This window comes from Clavelina lepadiformis, chromosome 2 (genome assembly GCF_947623445.1).
Source record: "Clavelina lepadiformis chromosome 2, kaClaLepa1.1, whole genome shotgun sequence".
Classification (NCBI taxonomy): domain Eukaryota; kingdom Metazoa; phylum Chordata; class Ascidiacea; order Aplousobranchia; family Clavelinidae; genus Clavelina; species Clavelina lepadiformis.
Genome location: NC_135241.1, coordinates 9,123,555 through 9,149,585, shown reverse-complemented (window position 1 = coordinate 9,149,585; position 26,031 = coordinate 9,123,555). Strand labels below are relative to the sequence as shown.

Here is a 26,031-nt window from a genome sequence, read left to right as displayed (position 1 = left end):
ATATTCAACTACCACTATAGATCATGTAATAATGAGTCATACCACAACAATGTATCCTTTGGGAACTTTAATTTCATAAGTACAACTTTGATTGGCTGGGTAAGGTACATCTGGATATCCAGGACTTGCAAATGCTCCACCCAACTCTTCACCATTATTTCCTCCGCATGTTCCTCTCACAAATGCTAAATTTAACATAGAGTGGTTAAAATAAAACAAATTTTACATTAAATTCAAATAGTATGCTATACAATTAAAATCTATTTGTAACATAGTCCATAATATTACCTTTCGACCACCATACGGTACATCGTTTAAGGTGCATCATTTGCGACTAAATGTTTAACTACAAATAAGCTTGATCAACGTCCAATGGACATCTTCATAACTTAGAGTTCGGTCATGAAATATTCTAGTGACCTCTGGTCTACATAATTTCTCAACCACGTGCCATATTTAGCTCAGTAAGGGTGCAAGTATAATTATTTTGACAGTTTAGTCATTATTAAGTTTTATATCAACCCACAAGGTTTTGATATCAACCCACAAGGTTTTGATATCAAAACATTGGAGCTTTTACACACTTTTTATAGTAGTCAAATATACCAGATTACTTTCAAGAATTGATGGTTGATTGTCTGTAAGTGTACTTTTTGTTTGGCCATTCTGCAACAACGTTAGCGCAATACTTTTCGTTCCCCACAGTGAATCGCAAAAAATTACCAATACAATACAATTATATAATTTGTCACTTAATCATTGTTTATAAGCTTATTGCCACAATCACCAATATTACAGTTTTTTAACATAAGTACCACAAACCATGTTCAGAAAATTTATTATGACAACTCATGACAACATAAACTTTTTAACTTGAGCGTCTTACTTTTGCAATAACATGTTGTTATCAAATATGCTTTAGGGGTACAATGCATCCAAAATGGCATCTGTAATCATTTCTATAAGATGTGCATTGTGCATATTTAACACAAACAATAGGCCTACTTAAAAAAAAAACATTGTAAAAGCCATGTGATTTCAAAATTTGTACAGGGGCGCTTTTACAGAACGCCTTTGCACGACTTAAACCCTGTGATGATTCCTCATCGCTGAGAGCCCTCACTACCGAGTTAGCCTTAGGTGTCCACCTTAGGTTGGGTGTCCACTGTCCACCAGGTGCACTTAACAGGAGCAAGTGTCATTAATGTCTTTCCCAAAGGCAATTACAACGGTAGCGTCATTTTGGTATCGAACACGGCAACATGGGAGGCATTAATGCGAGGCCAACGCTTGAACCACTCGGCTAACTACCCCTCCCCGACATACTACATTGCAACGCTAAATTTCAAGTATGCTAATTGACAAAACGCTTGCATTTATGCTTAACGATTGCTCTTTGTACACATGATTCACTCTTTGTTGCTTTTATAGGGGTTAGCAGCAGCAGTGGCAACCGGCATCAGCTGGAAAACCGTGAAAAATATAAAATATATTGGAATTACGATACGATTTACAGGTTGTCTCCAATCACTTCACTGTACACTGCAATTAAAATCATGATTTTCCATAGTTGTTGTTTCTTTTTTTATGCTGTACACAGGCCGTTAAATATACTCACCATTTAAACTACAGACGACATATAACCTACACTAGATCAAAAGAGAAATAGAACGACGTTTTTGTTAAGAATGGAGGTAGGCCTACTTGTATGAGAAGTCTCCTCAACACAAGTTTCATGTGCGTGATTAGCGCATGGCGATATTAGTAGTGAATTGAAATAAATTATAGAATGGCGTATCAATTAAAGAATTCATGTTGTCTTCTAGCAAGGAAATGTGTCATTTAAAATATTCGCAAAATGATATTCGTTGCCTTGCAGTTTTGGTAGTTGATGTGGTATTTGAAACATTAAAAATAAGTGATTTTGCTGGGTTTTAAACATAAAATGTGGGTTGAAGTACTGCCAAATGGTTTGCGGTGTAAATAGGGAGAAGTAGGATGTGCGCGTTTGCTTGTTGACATTATTTTTCTGTGACGTAAAATTCTGTGTCGTGATGTAATTGGTAAAACAAAAAGTGATGAAACAAATCTTTTTTTTGAATCGCCCTTCTGTAAAATATCGGCTTTGGGAGCATACATTCATGATGTTGTGGTTGTTAAAACAGTTGGAATGTAAGAAATTTGGGCATTAATAAATGCTGTGTTGGTGGAAATGAAGCGAATAGCGATAGAACAAATAACAGAGTCAAATTAAGAATAGACAAACGGAGTTTTAAATGACAATTAAAGCCTTGGACTTTCGATCCTTCCAGTAGGCTATATAAGTAAATAGCCCCATCCTTCGCTATAAGTGGATGTTTATCTCAACTGGTCTGCTGTTGTAGTCGTGTAATGCAGGATCCAATACTTCATCGATTGGTGGAGCCGATAGCAGTTGAAAATGAAAAATAACTGTGGACCGTGCTGTCAAACTCACCTTGCTAGATAATGTCAACTTAGCTGGACAAGCGACTTCGATGCATATTTGTCATAAATGTCTTCAGACGTCCGATCATATGGAACGCCAACGCCGCAAAAATAGCAAAGTGTTAAATTGAATGGGAACTTTGCAAATTATGTTTTGTTTTCATAATTTGATTGGAAGGTTTTCAAACGTAATTTTATAGATTCAAATCATGAAACAACAAGCCAAACGCCAAAACCGGCATTCAAACGGTCTTTTCTGTGATTGCTGTTGCACGATTCATATGGCAATTTTCAAAATGGTTTCGCAACATTTACAATTACACCACAGTTTTATAAACTTGATTTTTTAAATCAAAGCACGACATTTGAAGTCAGATATAACAACTGCAAAGCAAACTGGCTGTTGGCAAGTTACAATGCCTAATGGCAAATGGTATTTTCTTTAATCGGATTGCAGTTTTGTTAATCAAATGTCGGTTTTTTGAATCATGTAACTTATACCATGAATTATAAAATGGCCAAATGATTGGAAATTAGTCTTCGTGAATTAAAAATGGGCGAACCAATTTGCAAAATACATGCGTGATTAAACAAACATGCATTCCTAAAAGCACTAAATGATTCTATAAAAGTACGTATGAATCGCATAACGTCTTCATGAACTGCCAAGTATAGATGGATCGGCAAATGTATAGATGATTTGCCAAAAGTGCATGATTCGCTAAATGTACATGATTCGGTAAATGCATGCATGAATCGCCAAATGTACGTGATTCAACAAATGTATGCATGAATCGCCAAATGTACGTGATTCGACAAATGCATGCGTGAATCGCCAAATGTACGTGATTCGACAAATGCATGCGTGAATCGCCAAATGTACGTGATTCGACAAATGTATGCGTGAATCGCCAAATGTACGTGATTCGATAAATGCATGCGTGAATCGCCAAATGTACGTGATTCGACAAATGCATGCGTGAATCGCCAAATGTACGTGATTCGACAAATGTATGCGTGAATCGCCAAATGTACGTGATTCGATAAATGTACGTGATTCGACAAATGTATGCGTGAATCGCCAAATGTACGTGATTCGATATATGTATGGATGGTTCGTTGTTAGAGTGCGCCGCGCCAAGTGTGCAAAAATGTCTCTCTTGGGGATACCAAGAAGCAAAGGGATTTTGACAGAAGACAAAGTTTTCTGAATAGCCTATGTTTCGGGCAGGCCGAAAGTTACCGTGTACCGTCAGTGCAAAATACTTTGCGATCAGGAATAAGCGTAAGCTTAATTTTGTTTGCAATGAAGAATGGGATGTTTCTTTAGAAGTTATTTCAACACTAAACGCGTTAGGTTATGTTCTATTTGAAATGTGACTATTAAGCCGAAAAATTGCTGGCCTTAATGGAAAGGAATTAACAACTGAAGAAGTGCAGGGCGGTACTATAGGCTAGTTAAAGTGTAACACGTTATCAGTAACTATTTTTCCTGTAGACGAGTTGATTAAAGTTAAAGTCTGTTTGTCCATTCAACGTTTTAAACAAACAATTTCAAGAAATGGAACCAATTGGGAGGTAAGCCTACATAAACTATCGTGGGTTATAAGCTACAGTAGACGTTGATAAAAAATTTTAGTCTCTGCGGTCACGCTTTCTATTTGTAATATCAGTAATAAATAATTATATATATATATATATATAAAATAAGTAATTAATATTATTGCAGTGTTATACAACTGTATTCCAGAATATTACTGCTATTTTCACAACAATGAATATTGATAGATGGTAATTCTCATTGTAATGTAATTTTATGTTTCAACTCAGATATTGATACAACTTTTCTTTTCAGGCTATTAATTTCTACCGGCTTTTCTACAAATTGGAAAATAATGGGACGTTGGATGTGGAAAATGAAGTTGATATTTTTTGTTTACATTTTTGCTACAAAAACGTCATAAATGAAGCCCTTGCCAAATTTACTTCCTTGTGGAATCATCATCCCCTGCGAACAGAAAACAATCGAAGTCCTAGAAAACTATGTTGCAGGGTTGCTGCAGTTATTGAAAGAGGAAGACTTAAGTGACTGTATGACTGATTATCAGGTGAATGTTCCATATGTCTTGCTGTAAATAGGTAGACCAATTTAGCATCACATTTTATCCTTGTAGATGGACGATAACGCATGTGCAGAAAACGCCACAATTAATGTTCCAAGAGTCATCTGCCCTCTCAATGAAGAACAGTGAAGCTTACTGCATTCTGCGACATTGCATATTAAAACAAAAGATTGGTATGATCCTGCAGTATACCTGGTAGCGAAACTTGTTTGCAATGCTTTACTTGAAAATTGAAATGTATTGCGTTCAATCACTTTACACTGACAAATAAACAGTGTCCAATTATCTCACACATTTTCTGCTCCAAAGTCCATCGATGAAATTGCCCAGTCAAGGCCTCTTTTTACTGTCTCCGAATTTGCACCATGTCGTACTTTACTTAGCACCAACTGGTTGATGCATGTGTGAGCTTGCGGCAGAAACGCACCATTGTCTGCTTTAAATGAGATTGTTGCAGGGGGGTTAAATCCAAGCACAGGTATTGACGAATTGATGTCTACAATTGATGTCTTTAATCAACTCGTCTACAGGAAAAATAGTTACTGATAACGTGTTACACTTTAACTAGCCTATAGTACCGCCCTGCACTTCTTCAGTTGTTAATTCCTTTCCATTAAGGCCAGCAATTTTTCGGCTTAATAGTCACATTTCAAATAGAACATAACCTAACGCGTTTAGTGTTGAAATAACTTCTAATGAAACATCCCATTCTTCATTGCAAACAAAACTAAGCTTACGCTTATTCCTGATCGCAAAGTATTTTGCACTGACGGTACACGATAACTTTCCGCCTGCCCGAAACATAGGCTATTCAGAAAACTTTGTCTTCTGTCAAAATCCCTTTGCTTCTTGGTATCCCCAAGAGAGACATTTTTGCACACTTGGCGCGGCGCACTCTAACAACGAACCATCCATACATTTATCGAATCACGTACATTTGGCGATTCACGCATACATTTGTCGAATCACGTACATTTATCGAATCACGTACATTTGGCGATTCACGCATACATTTGTCGAATCACGTACATTTGGCGATTCACGCATGCATTTGTCGAATCACGTACATTTGGCGATTCATGCATACATTTGTCGAATCACGTACATTTGGCGATTCACGCATGCATTTGTCGAATCACGTACATTTGGCGATTCATGCATGCATTTACCGAATCATGTACATTTAGCGAATCATGCACTTTTGGCAAATCATCTATACATTTGCGATTCATACGTACTTTTATAGAATCATTTAGTGCTTTTAGGAATGCATGTTTGTTTAATCACGCATGTATTTTGCAAATTGGTTCGCCCATTTTTAATTCACGAAGACTAATTTCCAATCATTTGGCCATTTTATAATTCATGGTATAAGTTACATGATTCAAAAAACCGACATTTGATTAACAAAACTGCAATCCGATTAAAGAAAATACCATTTGCCATTAGGCATTGTAACTTGCCAACAGCCAGTTTGCTTTGCAGTTGTTATATCTGACTTCAAATGTCGTGCTTTGATTTAAAAAATCAAGTTTATAAAACTGTGGTGTAATTGTAAATGTTGCGAAACCATTTTGAAAATTGCCATATGAATCGTGCAACAGCAATCACAGAAAAGACCGTTTGAATGCCGGTTTTGGCGTTTGGCTTGTTGTTTCATGATTTGAATCTATAAAATTACGTTTGAAAACCTTCCAATCAAATTATGAAAACAAAACATAATTTGCAAAGTTCCCATTCAATTTAACACTTTGCTATTTTTGCGGCGTTGGCGTTCCATACGATCAACCGGAATTGTTAAATTTAGATCAGACAACAGCAGCTTGCGAAACAAGAAAAACAACCTGCAAGAAACTTATCTTACCGTGGTAGAACGTAGGCTACCAATAGCCTACAGGGAGGGCAAGGTAAATATTAAATAACAAATTTCGAAAACGCACCACACATTTCACGGAATTTACTAGAGTGCAGTTCGGATTTCTATTTGTGGTAACTAAAAGATGGAGCATTACGACGAAAAAAGAAAAAATGCTCTCTTGCAGTCATGCACATCAGGGAGCTTATGCAGTAGGGATGTGCCGCGAGGAAGATTATTCGGGTTCGTGCGAACCCGAATATCATGAAGGTCGTCACGAACGAATCCCGAATCTATTCGTATTAGAACCAAACAATAAAATTTCCTTCAAAAGTTGTCAAGTCTTGCTTCTAAAAAGACGTAATCGAAAAACAAATCGCTTTCTTTCGAAAAATAGTGTTTAAAAAACGATCGAAAAAGCAAAATCGTTAGGAAAAAGACCTTCATTGTAAGTACTGCTGACTCTAGTTTAGCATTGTCGGGAAACTAGATCATCATTTTTTACGAAAGTCAGTAAATTTATAAGTAATATTGTATTCGGGTTCGCCATTGTTGGTATTCGTGTTCGTCCGAATCTTCAATAAAGGCGATATTCGGCGAATCTATTCGGGTTTGGGTTCGTATCGGCCCATCCCTATTATACAGACCTATAGATAGTTTACGCTGAGGCAACTTTCATGTTATGCTCGACTCTTAGCAGTAAAAGCGGATGGATTTTTCACTCACTCATTCTTTTTGCGCTTCTACCTGTCAGGCAGACGAATAAACAAGACAACCAAAGATCTTGAAAGTCGAAAACCGCAAATGGCAAAGAATTGGCCTACAAGCGTTTTGTTAAGAAATTGCATCCGTAGCTACAAGCTTTGAGGGTAGGTATGAGTAGGGATGGGCCGATACGAACCCAAACCCGAATAGATTCGCCGAATATCGCCTTCGTGGAAGATTCGGGCGAACACGAATACCAACAATGGCGAACCCGAATACAATATTACTTATAAATTTACTGACTTTTGTTAAAAATGATGATCTAGTTTCCCGACAAAACTGAACTAGAGTCAACGGTACTTACAATAAAGGTCGTTTTCCTAACGATTTTGCTTTTTCAATCGTTTTTTAAACACTATTTTTCGAAAGAAAGCGATTTGTTTATCGATTACGTCATTTTACAAGCAAGACTTGACAACTTTTGGATGAAATTTTATTGTTTGGTTCTAATACGAATAGATTCGAGATTCGTTCGTGTCGACCTTCATGATATTCGGGTTCGTGCGAACCCGAATAATTTTCCTCGCAGCACATCCTTAGGTATGAGCCTGTAGTAATTTACAAACGAAACAGCAATGAACCAAAAGTTTGAAGTAGTCAGAAGTCATATTATAACACACAATAAAAAACAGAAGAAAATCGGAAATGGAGTTTATCCTTTTTCACAACTTACCAAACGCTTAGTGCCGTAATATTATGCGGAAAAGTTTACTAAACTTAAAGGTCGACCAGACACTGAAACAAAGCTATATAATATAAGTGTAACACCCGCGCAATTGCGCGGCGTTACAAGAGGGGTAGGCACATTTAAAAACGCACAACACAGGCCGATTGACACTCAACTTTATTACCAAAACGGTCTAATTCCATATTGTCACGTTGTATCGTAACGTGTCGTGGTTTTCTAAAAACGATACGAATAATTTAATTAGCTAGCCACATCGACATGGTAACAATAAGGATGTAATTAATAACAAGCGTTATCTACATAGGAAGCTTATAACTCTCACTTGTCTTCATTTATCACATACCGTCACTTGGACTATAACATTGGTGGGAGTATTTCATAAGTAGGCTCTAGGTCATTGCTGGCCAGCTGTTTATTTGGAAAATGGATTAACATATTTTGGAAATAGATTTACAGATATTTTGTCAATGGTTTTAATCTGTTTTATTAGGGATTTTACACTAATTAGTTATCACCTTTGAAATGAACCCTCCCTTACAAAAAGCTGTTTTTGCACAGCCAATTTACTATTTCACAAGTACGGTTTCGCAACTATGCACAGCTGCATGGGAAACGGCTCTTTTGAGTGTGTTTTGTTTTCTTTGATTGAAATGCTACAAATTTCGTCGAAAAATACATATGCATTTAATCACATATTTTGGAGGCACCATGTATTCAGCAAAATTTTGCTAAAAAGCAGACATTTTTACTGTAGAGTGTAGATTAAAAATATTGTTAACTGAATGAAATATTGTTAAATTTGTTTATCATCGAGTTTGAAAAATAAAAATTAACTCTGTAAATTACATAAATTGTGAAGAACACAGAATTACATCACAGCAAATCCAACAGTTTAGAAAGCAAAATAAACTCACGTTTTTCGGTTTCCTCTTGGCCGTGTACACAACATTTGTAACCACAGAACAGCAAGAACGCAGATGTCACAAAAATCTTTTTCACCAACATTATATGGACATCATGTTTCATATTTGTTTAGTAAATAGTATAATTGACTATGGTCTGTAGCTTACTTGTAAAAACAGCAAAAAATATGGTAATGCTGTTCGTATACAGGCTACCGCTACACGAAAAATAACTTCCACGAAAAACTGACTGTGGGATTAACCACCGGCATGACAGTACGCGTTTTTGGTTCCTCTACACACCAACAGCAAGCTAAAGAATTGCAGTTTATGGGTATTTTTGCTCTTAATGTATTTCAATATATGTAAAATAAGACGACATTTCTTTTTGTACGAATGCATATAGAATATCTTAGTTTTGTGTTTCTTTCACTTTGTGCTAATTGAGCGTAATGTTGGGGTTTAGGGCTGTGGTAAATTATTGCTTGATCGATTGTTCGCTAATCTGACTCCATTGATAGCGCATTCATTAACCCCTGATAGCCTAGTTAAGCATCACACTTCCAAAACCAAACAGTCAAAGTCTTGCATAATGTTTTATGCTGATTCTCAACGAACGGTTGCTATTCCTCATAGCACAAAATAAAGCTGCATTCGATAGACTGTAAATGACAGACTCTCCATATCAGAACGCCATAACGCGTAAAGTTCAAGTTAAGTTAAACTTAACAAATTTTGTTCGTTTTATGTTGGAGTTTTGTTTGTTTTTGTGTTCCGACAAATGAATTTTAGAGTTATCAGATTGATTTGCGGTAGGTCCATTTGTTGTCCAGGTCAAGTTGTATTTTAGACTTCTATTAAGTACAAAAATTCAACAAGAAATTCTTTCCTTCACTGTTCCACTAATCTTTTCGACGTGTAGTGAACTTAAATTTCCTAGCAGCTGTTTTTCTGTTCAGGGTAAGGTCAATTGATAACAATAGACTTATTGTACTTACTGAGAGTTAACTTACATCACTGTAAAAAATATCAAATAATTTAGCCAATGGATTTTAGTCATTTCTCTTTTAAAATTGAAACAAGACTGCGCGACTTGGAAGTTATCATCTGCCTAGACATTTTTTGCCTTTAAAATTAAGTCGTGTTTAGTTTTAATAATACGCCTAATCTTTAATAAACTTTTAGTTGACCTTTTATTCACATTAGTATAAAAGTGCTCTGGCCTGTTCTACATCGACAGTGTTAAACTTCTTATTAAGTTTTACATGCCTTAGGGCATAATGCGTAATACTAGTATTGTAACTAAAGACATAAAATGACACACCCCATGGGTTTCTATCTTGGTCCTTTCCATGTGACAAAACAGCTTACATTTATAACTTTTGTTCTAACTATTACAGCAGTAAAATACCATTGCGCGTTGGCTAAAGTTCATCCTGGTATTTCACTGTAAAATAAAACTCATTTTATTATGACAAAATGCCTGTGGCAAACTTTTAACACAGGTTAGACAAGTTGAAAGACAACGTATAATCGTCTTACCTGTTGATAAAAGCTTAAACTTGAAATGTTTGAAAATACTTTTTCGACACACATGGACCATCCTACATCAGACATTAGTCTAAACGACTGTAAATGCAAAAAAGCCAATCAACACTGCACTTTAATTTCTATCAAACATTTATTCTTTTAAATACGCATATATGCATGTTACGAAATGATGTTATCCCTTATCTACAAACCACACAAGAACTCATACTATGATTCATGACATAATTACCATGTTTTCTGCTGGGGTATGTAATTAGAACCAATTTAAAGACGGGATGACGTTCACATGAAGCTCAGGTTTACGTGTTACATCCATTTAGGCTGTAGGTAAGATCCGTGTTAAATGGAAAGATAGGTTTTTATATGGAGAATCACTGAGCGCATTTAGTTGCAAATTTTAACTAATACTATTGGTTTGCTGTAAATTGAAAAAACAACCACTCAAAAATCTGATATATGTAAGTGTATCTGGCTTCTTTAATAAACCATACAGCAACAGAATTAAACAAGAATGACCTTAGAAAGTGAATGTAGGTCGCCAATACAATTGCTGTTAAAGTGGAATTTTCCCACGTCTTTCATTCAAGTTACAACAACATGCTTTAAATACACGATGCTCAAAGAGATGAAATCTCTAGGTTCCCAACGGAAATAACCTTAACACATAATACAGAGTGACAGAACGAATTAACAACTAATGAATATAATAAGCTATTACTCACTTTCGAAATAACTTTTACATCTCACCAACACATGCAATAAACACGACTTGGCAACAAATTAACACAAGCTGCAAAACAACTTTGACAACACAATATTTTCATGTTCCATTCGAAGTCTCTGTTATGTATGAGCGTGGCGTATAGCCTGCAGTGATTATTCGGTCTTCTATTGTTTGACCCCTATCGTGTATCCATACACGTGTGTTCGGTGTTAACTTTGGGAGAGGTTTGCTGCAATGCCGCTTGTCATAGTCTGACTTAAACTGACACTGCTTTATCGCTTCATCACGATTTCGAAAGTTGTTTAAATATATACAGCCAGCGCGGTATGAGGTGGTCAGGATGAAGAGGAACGGTTGTGCAAAGTTTTCTAACCAAGAGTGGTTCGCTATGTGAAAACCGCTTTTCAAGGGGGTATGCTGTATGCCAGCATTGCCAGATGAGGGTCGTCAGATTTGCTAAGAATGCTCCCCACCGTTTGTTCTGCCCGCTCTGCTTTCCCGTTGCTTTGTGGGTACGCCAGATATGACATGGTTAAAACCGCACGATCTCGAAAACCTAGTAAAAAGAGTGTAAAGTGTTTGAACATCCTTGTCACAGATATGAATGCCAAAAAAGTAAATTCATACAATCAATTATTGTTGATGTTTTATTACAAAATTCATAAATTAGCTCCAAAAAAGGGGAAATCCCTTTGTATGGCATCACTTGGAAATGGAATGAAAGAAGTAATGGGTTAAATAAGAGGCTAGAGCGAAGCCAATGTTGGTTGTTAGTTCTTGCCTGTACGGGTCTGTCTTACGTTTGTGCTTGCTCAAGAATGCCTGAATGGGAAAAAAGTATGGCGCAGTAATTTATGAATACCTAATTTTGACATAGGAGTACAAAAAAAGGAGGTGTAGTTGCAATTTTGCACCCATTCAGCAATTCCCTGCCGTTGCAGTCAACAGCTAGTGGGCCAAGTTCATTCATTTGTTTTATTATTCGCCATAAATGTAGGAGACGAATAATTGTGATGACGCATGTGGTCGTAAATACATTAGCAGTTGTCATGATAATGGCAAATATTACAATATCTCCAGGGCAAAAACGTGCATTACGATAGTATGGTAGGCATAGGCCTAGCATATAAAGTGAAAGAAAAGAACTTGTTAGCCCCAGCACGGCCACTAAAACCAAAATACAACAAACTTTAAAAATAAAAGCTAAGCTGATGGTTAGGCAATCCTAACTTAGACTAAGCATTGTGTCATTGTCAAGATGTAGCCGACATGTGTGTCTGGATATGGAAGAAGATACACCCCACTAACATGAACCTTATCCAAGGGACCAGAGTCCTGTTCATGTGGCCTGTGGAGAGGACAAGGTAAGGATGTTATGTACACCGGTTGGTTGTGAGAAGGAGTAGCCTAGGCCTGGACTGCAGAGTATGGCAGTTTTCACCAAGATCTCGGGTGGGCAGAAGCAAAATTCCGGTGTGCAAGGAAGTATCTGGTGTACACTGCGAATCGTGACCCAAGGCTGCCCGGATGTTTGTGATAGGTCTTATGATAGAAGTCGGGGAAAAATTAGTGTTCCCGTTTTTGAGACATTGCTTCAATTGGTAATAAAATTTAATCTATCTTCTTTTTTGGAGACACCGGTTTGTCCTTGTGTGCAATGCTGGTTTGTAAAAAAATCTTGCCTGTGCTCTTGCCATACTCTGCAGTCTGCTAGATCATGGTAAATTATTTCACTCATGTCCAGCCTGATAGTTTAACCAGCTTGTTTGAAGATGCATACATTGACAACCTTACTGGAAAAAAATTGTATAATGCACCAGTTTGTGCAAACTGAAAGCAAACTTTCCAGTAGATATCAACGATGATATAAGTATCAGAAAGAGATGAACAGATCTGATACCTGGTTGTATCTCAGAACGGATCTTGAAAATCCATTTGCCAGAGTTCATTTGCCAGAATCTGATGTCACAGCAGCAGTTATTAGGGTACAATTAATATAGATAAAGAAAGAAATCAGATGTAAAGTAGGATGGCCTCTGTTGCAAGATAGAAAGCAATAATTCAAAAATTGATAGAAACTGTGAACAAGGTATTTGATCACAATGATTTAAAAATAAGGGTAATATTACAAAATATAAACTGCTGAGTATGGCGGCAGTACGCTGCTCACCTGAGATTGTTTGGATGATATGGTATTGCCGAATGGAGACACTACTTTTCTTCTTCGTTTTCAAGTATAAAAGGCCGCACCTTGCCTCCCACAAACACCGGACAGGCTTTGGACGCACCGAAATTATTATCCCATCATTTATATCTTTCCACTTGTAAGGTAACTGGCAGCCAATGAATATGTCAGTGCTTGTTTTGCAGGCTCAATTAAAAAGTATGGAAGTTTTTGACGAGAAATTGTGTGTGCATAGGTGCAAGTTTTAGCATGATGGTGTGCACAGAAGCTTCAGTTCTTTGTTTATTTATTTATTATAAACTGGCATTCAAATGGAGTTCTTGTTTGCTTATTTCTTATAAATTGGCGTTAACATAAAAAAGTTTGACATGCACGTTGATGAATCTTCTGCTTGCAGCTACCACATTTTCTACTATGGTTTGTAGGTTGCTGTATGTTGAAGTAAGAAAATGCTAATTAGATAAATAACTGCTTGTTGTGAAGATCAGTAAATGCCAATTTCACTTTCAAATGACATACTACATTGATACCTACTTTCATTTTTCCTTTCTGTAATTAATCTCAAATTAATTCCCTTTAAACACGTAAAAATGTAAGCGCCTTGATAAAAAGTCCATATACATTCCACGACATCCTCCTCGGCAAAAAGGTAAGAGTTATGGGCAGTCGAAGTGTCTATTGTTTATCTTTGCATGTTCTCTTTAATATTAATCCCAAGTGTTTGTGGAAAAATCGATGTGTTCTGTATTAAAGAGTTTCATGTCACCTTGGTTACAAAAATAGTATCTCAATTTCTGGCGCGGTGATTCTTTTGGTAGAATTTTATTTTTACCATCCATGTGCATAATAACAGCTCCTAAGAATGTTGTTATGTTACCCGGTGGCAGCTGTGAATATGACGCTGTTCCCACTGAATTCAACTGAGACTGAGTGCGTTCTAAATTTTCAGCCAGCTCTATGGTTTGCCTAAATTCTACATCATCCACTTCTAGTTTTATAGCTGAATAGGATGTTCCACTTATAAGTGAGTTTTGAATAAACTAGTCATGGTACGTACTGGCAAGAATGTCTTTAAAAAATCAGTTCTTTTCTGATTAACTTCATAGCTTGAACAAGTTGCTGTCAGCTGACTAAAAGGTGCCTTGTACAATCATTGTTTTTTTATTATTCCTTTTTGACAAGGTGCGCATGCGTAGAAAAGTCATCCATTTTTTCAAAACATGGGTGGCTAGATTTTCAGTGACAAGAAGTTTCTTTCAATTCTGGCTTTATTTATAGCGGTCTGTTACTCTGTTCATAGTTCTTCTCATGGTAGCGATGTAACCAGTCACAGTGTGTAGTGAATATTGAAATACTTCTCTCTTGTCAACCAACTTGGAATCAACAGTTAAATCCTTTGGTCTAAGACCCCATGTCCCTATCTATCCATTCTGTGACAATTCATTTTAAACTTGTTAAATTGTCAGAACCTTAGAAAGAACTTAGACTGATCAGTATTTTCAGGTTTTAAGGAATTTAAAACCTGTGTGCTACATCCTGCCATGCCATAAAAATATACAATTATAAATAAATAAATCAACAACACCAACAAACAAGGAATGGTATTGTATAAGTAAGTAAAACCTGTTTAACTAAAGCGATGGTTACATTGGTTACACACAGAATTTAAACTCACAGTGACAGAATCTAAATGATCCAAATGAAGCCATGACACTTTAAATACAGTACAGTTATAATCCAAGACGATGACTGACCCTATTTCTCTTCTCAGATAATAACCTATTATTTGCTATTTGCGTAATTGACAGCTGATATAAAAATCGTTTCACAGGTGATTTCAAAACTAAGGTGTTTGAATACAAATGGTGATCACGTCTAGTAGTAACTGATATAAAAAGTGATTAGATCAACGTGAACTGATAAATTTATTAATTATTTATCTATTTTTTTTGTCTCTATAATTGCCTTGTTTTTATTGTTGTCATTAATAATATTATCTTGATAATGCATGTCATTTAGAGTACTCTGTATGCAAACGAAAGCCTCATGCTAACATTCACGGTGGCTAAAATTAGTTAAAAAATTTAACTGTTTGTGGTAGGGATGGGCATTCTAGAATTTTTAATCCGTATCCTAAAAGATTTGAATCCAAAATATCAAGTAACGTGGAATAGTTGGAAAGGAATACAGTAATTGCAACCACCAATAAACTTAATTACAAATAACAACAGCTACACTCATTTCTCTTACACTTACTGTTTGTACAATTCTATGAAACGATTACGAATGCGCTGCGCAGGTTTGTTTATCTGTCGTTTACACTTCGCGTCACGAGCTGTCGAGCATAAGGATGATGAGGTTCATGTACGAAATTTCTCGTTTCACAAGCACAGTGATCACGATTTATGTGCTTTGCACGATCAACTCATTTTGTATTCATTAGTTCCATGAGGACGTGTTTTGCGATGTAGGCCAAGTCGGGAGATGCCCAAAAGTTATGAATTTTTACATAAAAGTAATATGGCACATTTTCATTAAAGAAATATAAAAAGGTAGCCTATCACTTTATGTTTTCAATGTTTTGAAAAACTATTCTGGAATGCCCATCCCTAGTTTAGGGTGCATCAAGACTTGATACAGTCAAATCCGGTTAATTGCATTCTGGATAATCGCATAATTCGTTTTATCGCATAAAGGGTGCAAGTCCCAAACCATAGTCTATCATTTGTAAAGATAATACTTCGGTTTATCGCATAACGGTTTATTGCATAACGGTTTATTGCATAATCCGCTTAATTGAATAAAAATGAAGGTGATTTATTCGATTATTCAAAAGTTTTTAAAAGATAAAATTGAAAACAACACGCACTGGGAGCGCACACGCAATGCGTAAGCTTTGTGACTTGTACTGCGTTTTGTTACGAAACAATCCAACCAACAATGCTCAATTTAAGCATTAACACGTGGCTGTCAATACGCAGACATTAACATTCGCACTGTTTTAGTTTCATTTAAGCGTTGCGTTAAGATGATGCCATAATATGTGAAGAAGTTTTACGAAATGAACAAGTTGAAAAAGACGACAACAATAAAGAAAGCTCTGCTGACGCAATCGCTGTGACAACACTAAAAAAATAAAGTTCTGTATGTAATTCATACAATTCGCCAACTACTACAGTTTGAAGGGGCGGACATGGCCACATTTGTTCGTTTAAAAACACAACTGCAAGAAAGCATGTTTTCATCTTTTGCGTGCTTGAATGAATGGATGATCGCAATACACAATAAACGTTAGTGTTTTGCGTGTTGACGTCTTTACACGTGACCAGCTTCGCACGTCAAGTAAGAAAATAAGTGGAATTTGCACTTTCGCATAAACGCATAATTCGTTTAATCGCATAAAAAGGCTTGGCAAATTGGCTATGCAATTAACCGGATTCGACTGTAGTTGATTTTTTGTTTATATAGTCAGAATTTATTTTGCCTGGGGCTGTGGGTGCAGCTATGCTAAATATACAAACACTATGCATGATGCCAAGTATTAGGTAATATCAAATCGAAGTCAGATATTGCAAAATTATCATTTTTCGACCAAGTACTCAGATGCGACTCGTCACATCCCTACCCTTGCCTTTTTATCTTGGCCAAGGCGTTAATATCACTCTCATGCAGGGATTGTCTGACCTATATCAAATGCACTTACTGCTTTCATTGGCCACGGACAAATTTTTTTTCTAAACAACCTGCAACTATTGACTAAAAGTTATTATTTAAAGTAAATGTTTTTCCCATAGTCTGTCATAATATTAAAAAAAAATTTTTGTCGTACCATTGCATTTAGTTTCGTATAAGATTAGCTGCAATATTATGTGTTTGTGGATAATATGGATTATGCAAGAAACAAGATCTGTATTGCATCAATCATCAGAAAAAACTTGTTCAATCACAAAGAGGTCAACCAACTTGCAATTGTAGAAGAATTACTTCAGTTAACTCACATCAGACTGGACAGGGAAAATATTTACCTGATAGAAAATTTAGATTGTCTTGGTGCCGTCTCAAATTTATACCTGCAGCAGGTTTGCATCATAGGCTAGGTATATGGGCCTACTGGCCATACTATATTTTTTCCATAATTTTTCAATTGAAATTGGTGTCAATAAGTTTTAATATTAGTAAACAAGTCACAGAACACATAGATAGAATTGGTAAAGGTGCTTGACTAAATTATCCGTATATAGTTTAAAGATATTTTATGAATGATATGTATGACTATATCATGTTCAAACGCATTGCTCCATGCATGCATTGCCAATGTTATTAGGAATGATAACATGTCTCACTGCTTACTTGAAACTGTTAATAGAATAACATCAGCAAGATACAGAATCTGGAATGTTTGTCATCATCTTTGAAATTTTTGACACTTGCTGGGAATCATATAAGCAAAGTTGAAGGTCTTATTGAGCTTCAAGTCCTTGCATTTCTTGATCTTAGTGATAATGAAATAGCTGACTTTCGTGGGGATGATTTTCCGAAAAGTCTCATTTTTGTTAAGTTTTTGAATAATAAGTGTACCAAAAATGTCAACTACAGGTGACCTTTTTTATATTATACATGTAGCTACTTAGTCGAAAAATTATAATGACTTTTTAACCTGAAAAGTATTTGCACCTTGTTGTCTAAATCCTTGGTTTATGTTATCTTTGCTCATGGCTTATGTTATGTGCAGCCTATAGCCATGGGTGCGTACTTCTGAAAGTATTCGTGTGGGCAAGGCGTTAATAGTATCAAAGTTAGTGACTAGGTTTAAAGTAAATTCTTTATAAGTTAATTTCAAGGCTTTAAAGTTTAAACTGTCAATTTGCATACCACAACACGCACATAAGTTATACATAACAAGTTTATTTGGGCTTAAGCTGTATCCATTTGGCATATAAGCCAGGAACATGCTTGCATCATCCGTGCTTTTATACCTCAGATGATTAATTATGACATCACAACAAGCATTGTTTGGTCCACTTTCTTTGCTAATACTAATAGTAGTTTTGAAACTGTTTATTTAAGGTTTGGCTGGTTAGAGTTTGTCGCATAAATCCTGAACTTTTAAAACGTTGAGAACAAATTTATCTGTAAATCTTAACTTCCAACATTCATCTGTAAATGAATACATTGGGTAAAATTTAAATTGCTATCATACAATGTATATCACACGGAATTACGGCTAACAGAATATTCCTCGATTAAATTAAGGGATCACATAGAGGAATTAACATTATTTGCTCGTTTGCTAAATGCTTTAAGGCTGAGTGCCTGAGACCTGAGTTAGGAAATTCAACTTAATCTTGTTTTGTAAATCTAATAAATTGTTAATGGTCATAAAGACTTGTTGGCAAAATTCCTAGGCCGACCTCGTGCCCCTCAGAAGTAGGCGCCCATGGGCCATGATGCAGCCCATAACTTACTGGTGGTAAATATTATCAATACATTAATTATTGCTGTTGTTAATTCTGTTTTTTATATACTATTATGCAGTATTATTTGTAGATGTTGTATATTTTTAGGAAAAAATTAATAACCAGCCTACCAAAATTGAAGGAGGTTGATAATATTCCAGTTTCTTCAAGTGAATCATCTACCAGTGAAAGTTCTGATACTGACAGTGATAACTCAAGTATGTGCTCTGAGGATATTAGTATAATTTAATACATCAAATATAATAAACAAAGCGCTAGAGCAGGCATGCACAACATACGGCCCGCGGGCCGCATGCGGCCCGCGAAACCTTTTCATGCGGCCCACGACATATTCCGTGATTTCGCTCATTCAGGCATTTTCTCCACGGTTACAGTTACATAATCAACGAATCCGATGCTTTACCGCCGCTAAGCGTTAAAAACAATTAGATACTGTAGTGCGAGAGGCAACCGTCTCCTGACAGTAACCATCTTCTCAACGATATCTCTTATTCAACGGTTAATCGGTCACATTATATAAAGTAGGCTACACGTTAGTTACAACAACGTTAGCACGCGGCCCGCGAAAAATATTTTTTCGCTAAAACGGCCTGTGTATTGTTTTGAGTTGTGCATGCCTGCGCTAGAGGTATTTGATGTTTGCTTTGTGTGTTGAGCAAGTATAATTTTTATTAGGAAAATGTGAAATTGAAAACAGTTTGGACTTATGAGAACAAAAGTTTGATAGGTTTGCGCATTTGAACTTAATCTGTGTCTGCTAACTTCGTTCATTAAGCACCAGGCAACAGACAACCAAAACAATCATGGTTTAAAGCTTGGCATTTTGTTAATCAAGGATACAAATAAACCTGTATTTTGCATATTACTAAATATTCTTGCAAGTGTTCCATCATCTGTTAAGCTCAGGCATAAAACCGAAAACAATTTAAAATATTCTTCCGTTTTCTTATTTTATATGTTTGTAAGATTTAGTCCAAATCTGCCTGCAAGATTTATATTCATGAAAATTGCAAAAGTGGTCAAGATTTATGCCTATTAATCAGATTCATCTTTGATTCAGTGCATTCTTACTTCTAAGCCATTTTAGCAGGTAAAAAGGAAAAGTCTGAACAATAGGTTGGGAAGAGCGAGTAATAAAAAGCGAAAGGCTAGAGCCAAAGTGGATGCAAATATGTTATTTGTAGATTTTTTTAGTATTAACTATAATGTGCGTAGGCATTACTCGTGTACTTTTGTTTATCAAAGTATTTTCACATCATCGGTTTTCTTTGATCATTTGATATTGTTAAAAAACAGGTGAAGAAAAGGATCTTACTAGTACAGATGTTTCTATGGATTTGCTTTTGCGTTCATCTTCGCGTATGGATGATTTAGCAAAGAGCCATCAGGAAAGATTGAAAAAGATCACAACATTGCATTTGTCTAAATCAAGCAATAATGACAAACCAAATTTGCAATTGGAAAATTTTTCTAAGTTACAGAAAAACATGAAAGACTTGCTTAGCCAAATGATGCAAGTATGTCAATTTTTTTTCATAATAAACAATGAAACTTTTTTATCATGATATGATATGATGTGGTTTAAAGTTTCTAGAGCATACCTGTCAAAAGATGAACAGTTATTTAAAGTGTTTTAATTTGTACCAAAACACATATTTTAGTTATTTCTTGAAACCTCTATTAGTTAAAATTAAAAACTACATCATATAAGTACAAAGTTAATTTGAGTTCGTTTTGTTGATTTTTTATTTGTTACTTAAGCATATTATTGTGTCAAGGTGGAGCACTGTGCTGTGAATGAGTTTAGAAACTTATCCACAAATGATGTACTCCAGTCTGCTGGTGCAGTGAATACAACGATTAATGATGAAGTGTATCAGGACATTGATCCCACCATTAATCCACTATCAGATCAGGTTAAACACAAAGACAGTGATAAGCATGTTGTGAAGCCCCAGTTATCTGAAACTAAATATGTCTCAGAGGGAACTTCTATTTCATCCAATTGGGTAAAAGTAAACAATAGTACAAGTTCTAAAAAACACTTGGCATCAAAGGAAAAATTGGGTAAAAACAGTAAAACATCGAATAATGTCATAAAACTTTCATCCGGCAAAGCCAACAATAAAAGAAGTGGATCAAAAAGATATGTGATGTCTTCATCTGATGCACTTGTAAGAATACCTGGTGCCCGTCCATTTCATAAACTTTAATGCATTAGAAGCCCATTAACCTGAAGCGGAAGGGACCAAAGTTTTTTCAAAAATTGGTGCAATTAATATTCCTTTTTAAGCACTGTTTCATGTTTTTTTTTGAGTTTTCAGAAATATTGAGTTAACTGAAGTTGAGTTACCGGTAATGAGCTTTCAATGCATATTTAAACTCTGATTGTATCTTTTTTATACTGCTAAAAGAATTGTACAATCTAAAATGAAAAGTAACCAGAAAATTATCCAGATAAGTTAAACTAATAATTTTGTTTCTGCCAGGCCTATACATTGTGAAAAATTCATTCGTTCTGTTTGATGACTAATACTGTAAAATATAGGTCTGTTATTAACTTATTTACCTTTAGCTTGTTTTGAAGTTAATTCATGGTTTTATGGTACATTGCATTTATTTGTATAATTGCCATCATGCTTTATTTCAAAGATTAAATTCTGATTGTGAACTATTATACATCTGTACTCATTCAGTACAGAAATGTTGTTTTTGTGTGTTTTTTATCCGTTTAGTACACGTTTTTAGCACCAAATTGCCAATTTACTAGACACTGTAAGTTTTGTTTTTCAAGTTTGAAATTTATTTTTAACTGAAGAAGGTGATAGTGATTGGATCATTAATTAATGCTGTATGAAATGTACTTACTATACAGCTTGTAACAGCTTTTCTGTTTGTTCTATGTTATGAGGTATATTTTAGGTTTGTATTTTTATACATGGCATTGATTGTAAGTTTTAATCGCATATTTGACACATAATTTTTTAGGTTTAGGTTTTAATGCTCTGTGGCCTTGCAATATTGTACTAATGTCTCATCTTGGCAAACATAAAATTCAATATTATGAGGAAGGAAATGATGAAGACAGTATTCCTACTAAAGGCCTGAATCTTTTGCGCAAGTTAAACAAGCACAATGTTGATAAACGTCTCATTGTGATTCTTGTCCATGCTTCACTTGAAACTGTGAAGGTTTGATTGAATTGCATAATTTTGACCTATACATCTCTGTCTTCTTAAACCATGTTAACACCGTTTTTTCTGTAGTTTTTAATTATTGTTGATAGTTGGATAAATTTTGTTCTTACATTATTTAGTAACTACTGTAAATGTTTTCCATATACTCACTGTTTTGCAAGCCTATTGTTTTTACTCCAACATTATATTCATGTCACTTGCATCGCTAGAATGCCATCAGTGTAAATGGTGTTGCAACTTGCATGCAACTGTGCTTTATTTTTTTGTCATCAAATATGACTAATGGTTTTCTTGAATTTAGAACTATTTGTTATTTTCTCTGTGTACTTTAGGTTGGAAAATCATATGAACTTCTTAACTGTGACAAACACAAGTCAATCTTAAGGAAGAATAAAAGAGACCCAGGTTCTTGTCGGCCTGATATAACACACCAGTGCCTTCTCATGTTACTGGATAGCCCATTAAATAGAGCTGGACTTTTGCAAGTATGTTTTGTGTTCTTTGATTCGCAGTCTAACTTTTAAATAAGCAGTGAATAAGCTATTAGTACTGCATGGAATTAGAAGGATTATTTATCTTTAGTTTTTGCATCCATCTGGCTGTAGAAAATACAACATTATTTTATAACAAATTATTACATATGAGTGTGGCATTTTTTGACCCATTATTCTTATTTTGGAAACTTTTGAATGCGTAGTCACAATGGATCGTCCAAATCTAAGCCAATTTGTAATTAATATGTAAAATTTGAAAGGAAGGTTGAGCTTTTAAACTATAAAACATTATTTTAATACTGTACTATCGAAAAATGTGAAGACACTAATGTATAGTACTTTTGCGAAGTTACATGCAATTTAGTATAATTTAACTTATAATTTTGTAAATCTCAACTAATTTTTTTAAATGATTGTTTCTGTTTTGTTCGTCTGACATACTGTGCTAATTGTTGAACTGCAAAACTATGTGTACTGTGCTAATTTCACACAAAAATGAGTATCATCAAAAAAGTTTATTTAGGAGTAAAAACTTTTTAAAGGAATTTCAAAGCAGTGCGAAACAGCGACAAACTAGAACATTTGTTCATAAATAGAATCATTCATCAGTAAGGTTTAAATCTTTTAAATATTAAGCATTTTTAAAAACTTTCATTTACGCAAGATTGAAATACTTCTCTTTATATTTAGGTGTATGTTGAAACTACAAAGAATGTATTAATTGAAATCAATCCTCAAACAAGAATTCCACGCACATTTGACAGATTTTGTGGTCTTATGGTGCAGTTATTGCATAAACTAAGTGTGAGAGGAACTGATGCCCCTGTTAAACTTTTAAAGGTAATGAACTTAAATTATTTAAATGCTGTCAAATTGTAAAATGTCATCTTTTCACTCTGGCAAATAATTTCATGAAGCATTTTTCTTAGGTTATTAAGGGACCAGTTACAACGCATTTACCTGCCGGTTGCCAGTGCATTGGAACTTCTTTTTCTGCTGATGTTTCAATGGTGAAGGATATCATTCCATCGGACAAACCTATAGCATTTGTAATTGGAGCAATGGCACATGGAACGGTAACTTAACATAAATGCATAACATAGCAAGGGAACATGGGATGTTAACCTTAACTGCTTTGTCTTCGGTGACCTTTTCCATTATAGCTATGACCTTTGTTATTTTTCTACTAATTTTTTTTTAAATTTGGTATTTATACGATTAAAACTAACCAGTTCTTATATTGAAAATTGCAACAAGTTTTTGCCCTTTTTAGATCAAGGAAGACTACACTGAAAAAAGCATATCTATCAGTAGCTATCCGTTATCAGCTGCTCTTGCCTGCACAAAAATATGTTCTGCAACTGAAGATAAGTGGAATATCATATGACATCTGATGGAAAATGTGCAGGTTGTGAACATTACAAAGAAAATATCATGTTGAAAGTCCATTTTGCAATAACTGCGGCGGTGCCTGGAAGAGAGGAAGTAGGCCTGATGCAGTGTAGATTATTCAACTATTTCAATAAAAAAAATTTCAAATTTCGTTATGTTATTTAAAAGCTGGTTTCCTGACGAGGTTGCTAAAATTTTGTGAAAACAGTTTTTAATATGTTGCTTGAATGTTGGTTGTTTCATGGCCATAACCGTTATTATTAAAACTATGAGGTCTCACTAACCAAAGCTGAAAAATATTTACAGTAATAAAATTTTAAGTCTTCAAAAATATCTTTAAAGATGACTAGATTGGATAAGTTGCAGGTTGACGAAAGTAAGTAAAGGAAACTAGCCATATTGGTGTTACTATCTGCTTCAGAAAGACAAGTTCGAAATACTTTCAAGAATTACTCGGAATATTTAAAAAGCTGCTAACTAACTACCTAAAGTACCTATACTATCTTACATTGCAAGCGTGCAGGTGAAGATTGAAAGACCCCGAAGGCGGCTGTACAATGGATACGATTGTGTGCGGCAGTCGCATGAAGCGTCTGGCTTACACTTTCACACATTCCGATCCACTGGTCTGTCTTGCAGCTTAAATGCGATACCCGTCAATTTTGTTTTAATGAGAACGCCATACAACGCAAAATTTTGGCGCACATACTGGTGAAATACGTCGTTGCAATCTACATTCATGTTACCATGATGACGGCACTAACGATATAAAAAAACTCGGTTCTTCATATCGTAGATGGTAGTGATAGATACCCCTAGGGCAGGCATGTGCAACCTTTTTCACTGGAGGGCCAAATACAAAACTTTGATTGACAACGCGGGCCACATGATTTTTTCAGAAAAAATTAGTATCATAAAACGACTTTCCTATGCAGTTTATATAGGCCTAGTTAAGAAATAGATTTAATGTAGTCCACGACACGAAAATGCGAAAATTTCCATTGCTTTGATGTAAACTGCATCAAATAGTGATGGCTAGTATGAACTTCTAACATATTGCTGAGCACCACGCGGGCCGCTTGGAACTACCTGGCGGGCCGCACTGCGGCCCGCGGGCCACTGGTTGCACATGTCTGCCCTAGGGAGTCTTCAAAATTTTTCAGAGTCTAAAAAAGTACCAAAAAGCAAAGAAATTTGCATGGTCTGGTCTTGCATGCATTTAATTGGTTCAGTATTAGGTAGAGATAGAAAGAAACAATGGATTCTCGGCAAGATTTGGTTTACGACGGGTAGGCCTAGTGCGCAATGCGCCATGTTCTTAGTGAATGCACCCAACGTAATTGCACCCATACGGAATTGCATCTAAACGAAATTACAGTCACGCAGGATTGCGCACGTCAATTATTTTGACAAGTGAGGAAGCAAATGTTGCCTCTGATTTTGGGCAAAAAAACCCTAAGTACGCCTCAGACTCCATGTGGGTGTGATTTAGCATATGTTTAATCTCTTGTGGTTGCAAATCCTGCAATTGCGTGCAGTAGCAATTCCATTTATAAACAATATAGTATTTATACTATATCTATGCGTGTAACCCACCTGTTAGGCTAAATACTTTTCTTAAACCTTATGTAACATAAGGGATGTAACATAAGTTATGTTACATCCCTGAATGAACAGTTAAATTTTAACTGTTATCCATAGTACGTACGTAACTTATTTCCTTATGTTTTACACCAGGCGTCACCAAACTTTTTTCTCAAAGGGCCAGATAATCATGAACAAAGACGATCGCGGGCCAAATTCCCACTTTGATCAAAAATTAAAATAGGCTACCATACAATAAGCTTGTAATGAAAAGCGGTGTATTGTACCTTAAACTGTAAGGTTTACCCACTTACACTACAAAGTCTGTTTCCTTGTGTATTACTTAACAGTGAACTTTGATAGACTTCAGCAATAATGACACAGGAATGACTACTGTATAATCTGATTATATTTGAAGCTTCTTTGAACGAATACATCAAGATAGAACATTGTAACAGCAACAGCACAAAGACATGTTGCGGCGTTGAACGTAGAAACCAAAAGAGACCGAATGAATCAAAATGCACGCACAGTAAGAGGGAAGCATCGATTACGTCACGCAGTGTTATGCTTCGCTGATTCGATAGACGAGAATTCTATGTCGTACACAATTTTATATTATATTAAG

General features: G+C 35.5%; 3 protein-coding genes and 1 long non-coding RNA gene across 6 annotated transcripts in view; 3 read left to right on the top strand and 1 right to left on the bottom strand.

Annotated features, from left to right (window-relative positions):
- The window catches only part of LOC143446068 (uncharacterized), a 38,203-nt gene extending 29,216 nt beyond the window's left edge, over positions 1-8,987 (bottom strand). For 2 of the 3 annotated variants that reach the window (XM_076945533.1, XM_076945534.1), the window contains exons 1-2: positions 8,812-8,987; positions 43-185 (exon numbers count right to left, since the gene is read on the bottom strand). In XM_076945533.1, the coding sequence (XP_076801648.1) occupies positions 43-185; positions 8,812-8,923 (255 nt within the window). In that variant the 5' untranslated portion in view covers positions 8,924-8,987. Of the gene's footprint in view, positions 1-42; positions 186-288; positions 499-8,811 lie in introns of those variants that run through there. The other variant, XM_076945535.1, reaches the window with a different exon arrangement.
- Positions 3,550-5,808, top strand: LOC143446077 (uncharacterized). Its single transcript, XR_013113887.1, has 3 exons — positions 3,550-4,044; positions 4,322-4,574; positions 4,641-5,808. It is a non-coding gene; the product is annotated as an uncharacterized LOC143446077 (long non-coding RNA).
- Positions 8,988-17,008: 8,021 nt separating the features above from the next.
- Positions 17,009-21,724, top strand: LOC143446075 (uncharacterized). Its single transcript, XM_076945548.1, has 5 exons — positions 17,009-17,338; positions 17,626-17,855; positions 18,824-18,933; positions 20,033-20,253; positions 20,515-21,724. The coding sequence occupies exons 1-5, from the start codon at positions 17,144-17,146 to the stop codon at positions 20,947-20,949; spliced, it is 1,191 nt and encodes a 396-aa protein (XP_076801663.1). The 5' UTR covers positions 17,009-17,143; the 3' UTR covers positions 20,950-21,724.
- On the top strand, positions 21,626-24,170 carry LOC143446076 (ribosomal RNA small subunit methyltransferase NEP1-like). Its single transcript, XM_076945549.1, has 5 exons — positions 21,626-21,927; positions 22,266-22,418; positions 23,118-23,267; positions 23,357-23,503; positions 23,701-24,170. The coding sequence occupies exons 1-5, from the start codon at positions 21,766-21,768 to the stop codon at positions 23,812-23,814; spliced, it is 726 nt and encodes a 241-aa protein (XP_076801664.1). The 5' UTR covers positions 21,626-21,765; the 3' UTR covers positions 23,815-24,170.
- The last annotated feature ends 1,861 nt before the right edge of the window (positions 24,171-26,031 follow it).

Bases quoted from the DNA above. Each gene is read 5' to 3' on its own strand.
- LOC143446075 (XM_076945548.1), top strand. From the start codon at position 17,144: ATGGATTATGCAAGAAACAAGATCTGTATTGCATCAATCATCAGAAAA. The intron at 17,856-18,823 runs GTGACCTTTTTT...GTATATTTTTAG, and splicing joins ACCAAAAATGTCAACTACAG to GAAAAAATTAATAACCAGCC. The intron at 20,254-20,514 runs GTATGTCAATTT...TATTGTGTCAAG, and splicing joins TGCTTAGCCAAATGATGCAA to GTGGAGCACTGTGCTGTGAA.
- LOC143446076 (XM_076945549.1), top strand. From the start codon at position 21,766: ATGTCTCATCTTGGCAAACATAAAATTCAATATTATGAGGAAGGAAAT. The intron at 23,268-23,356 runs GTAATGAACTTA...CATTTTTCTTAG, and splicing joins CCCCTGTTAAACTTTTAAAG to GTTATTAAGGGACCAGTTAC. The intron at 23,504-23,700 runs GTAACTTAACAT...TGCCCTTTTTAG, and splicing joins GAGCAATGGCACATGGAACG to ATCAAGGAAGACTACACTGA.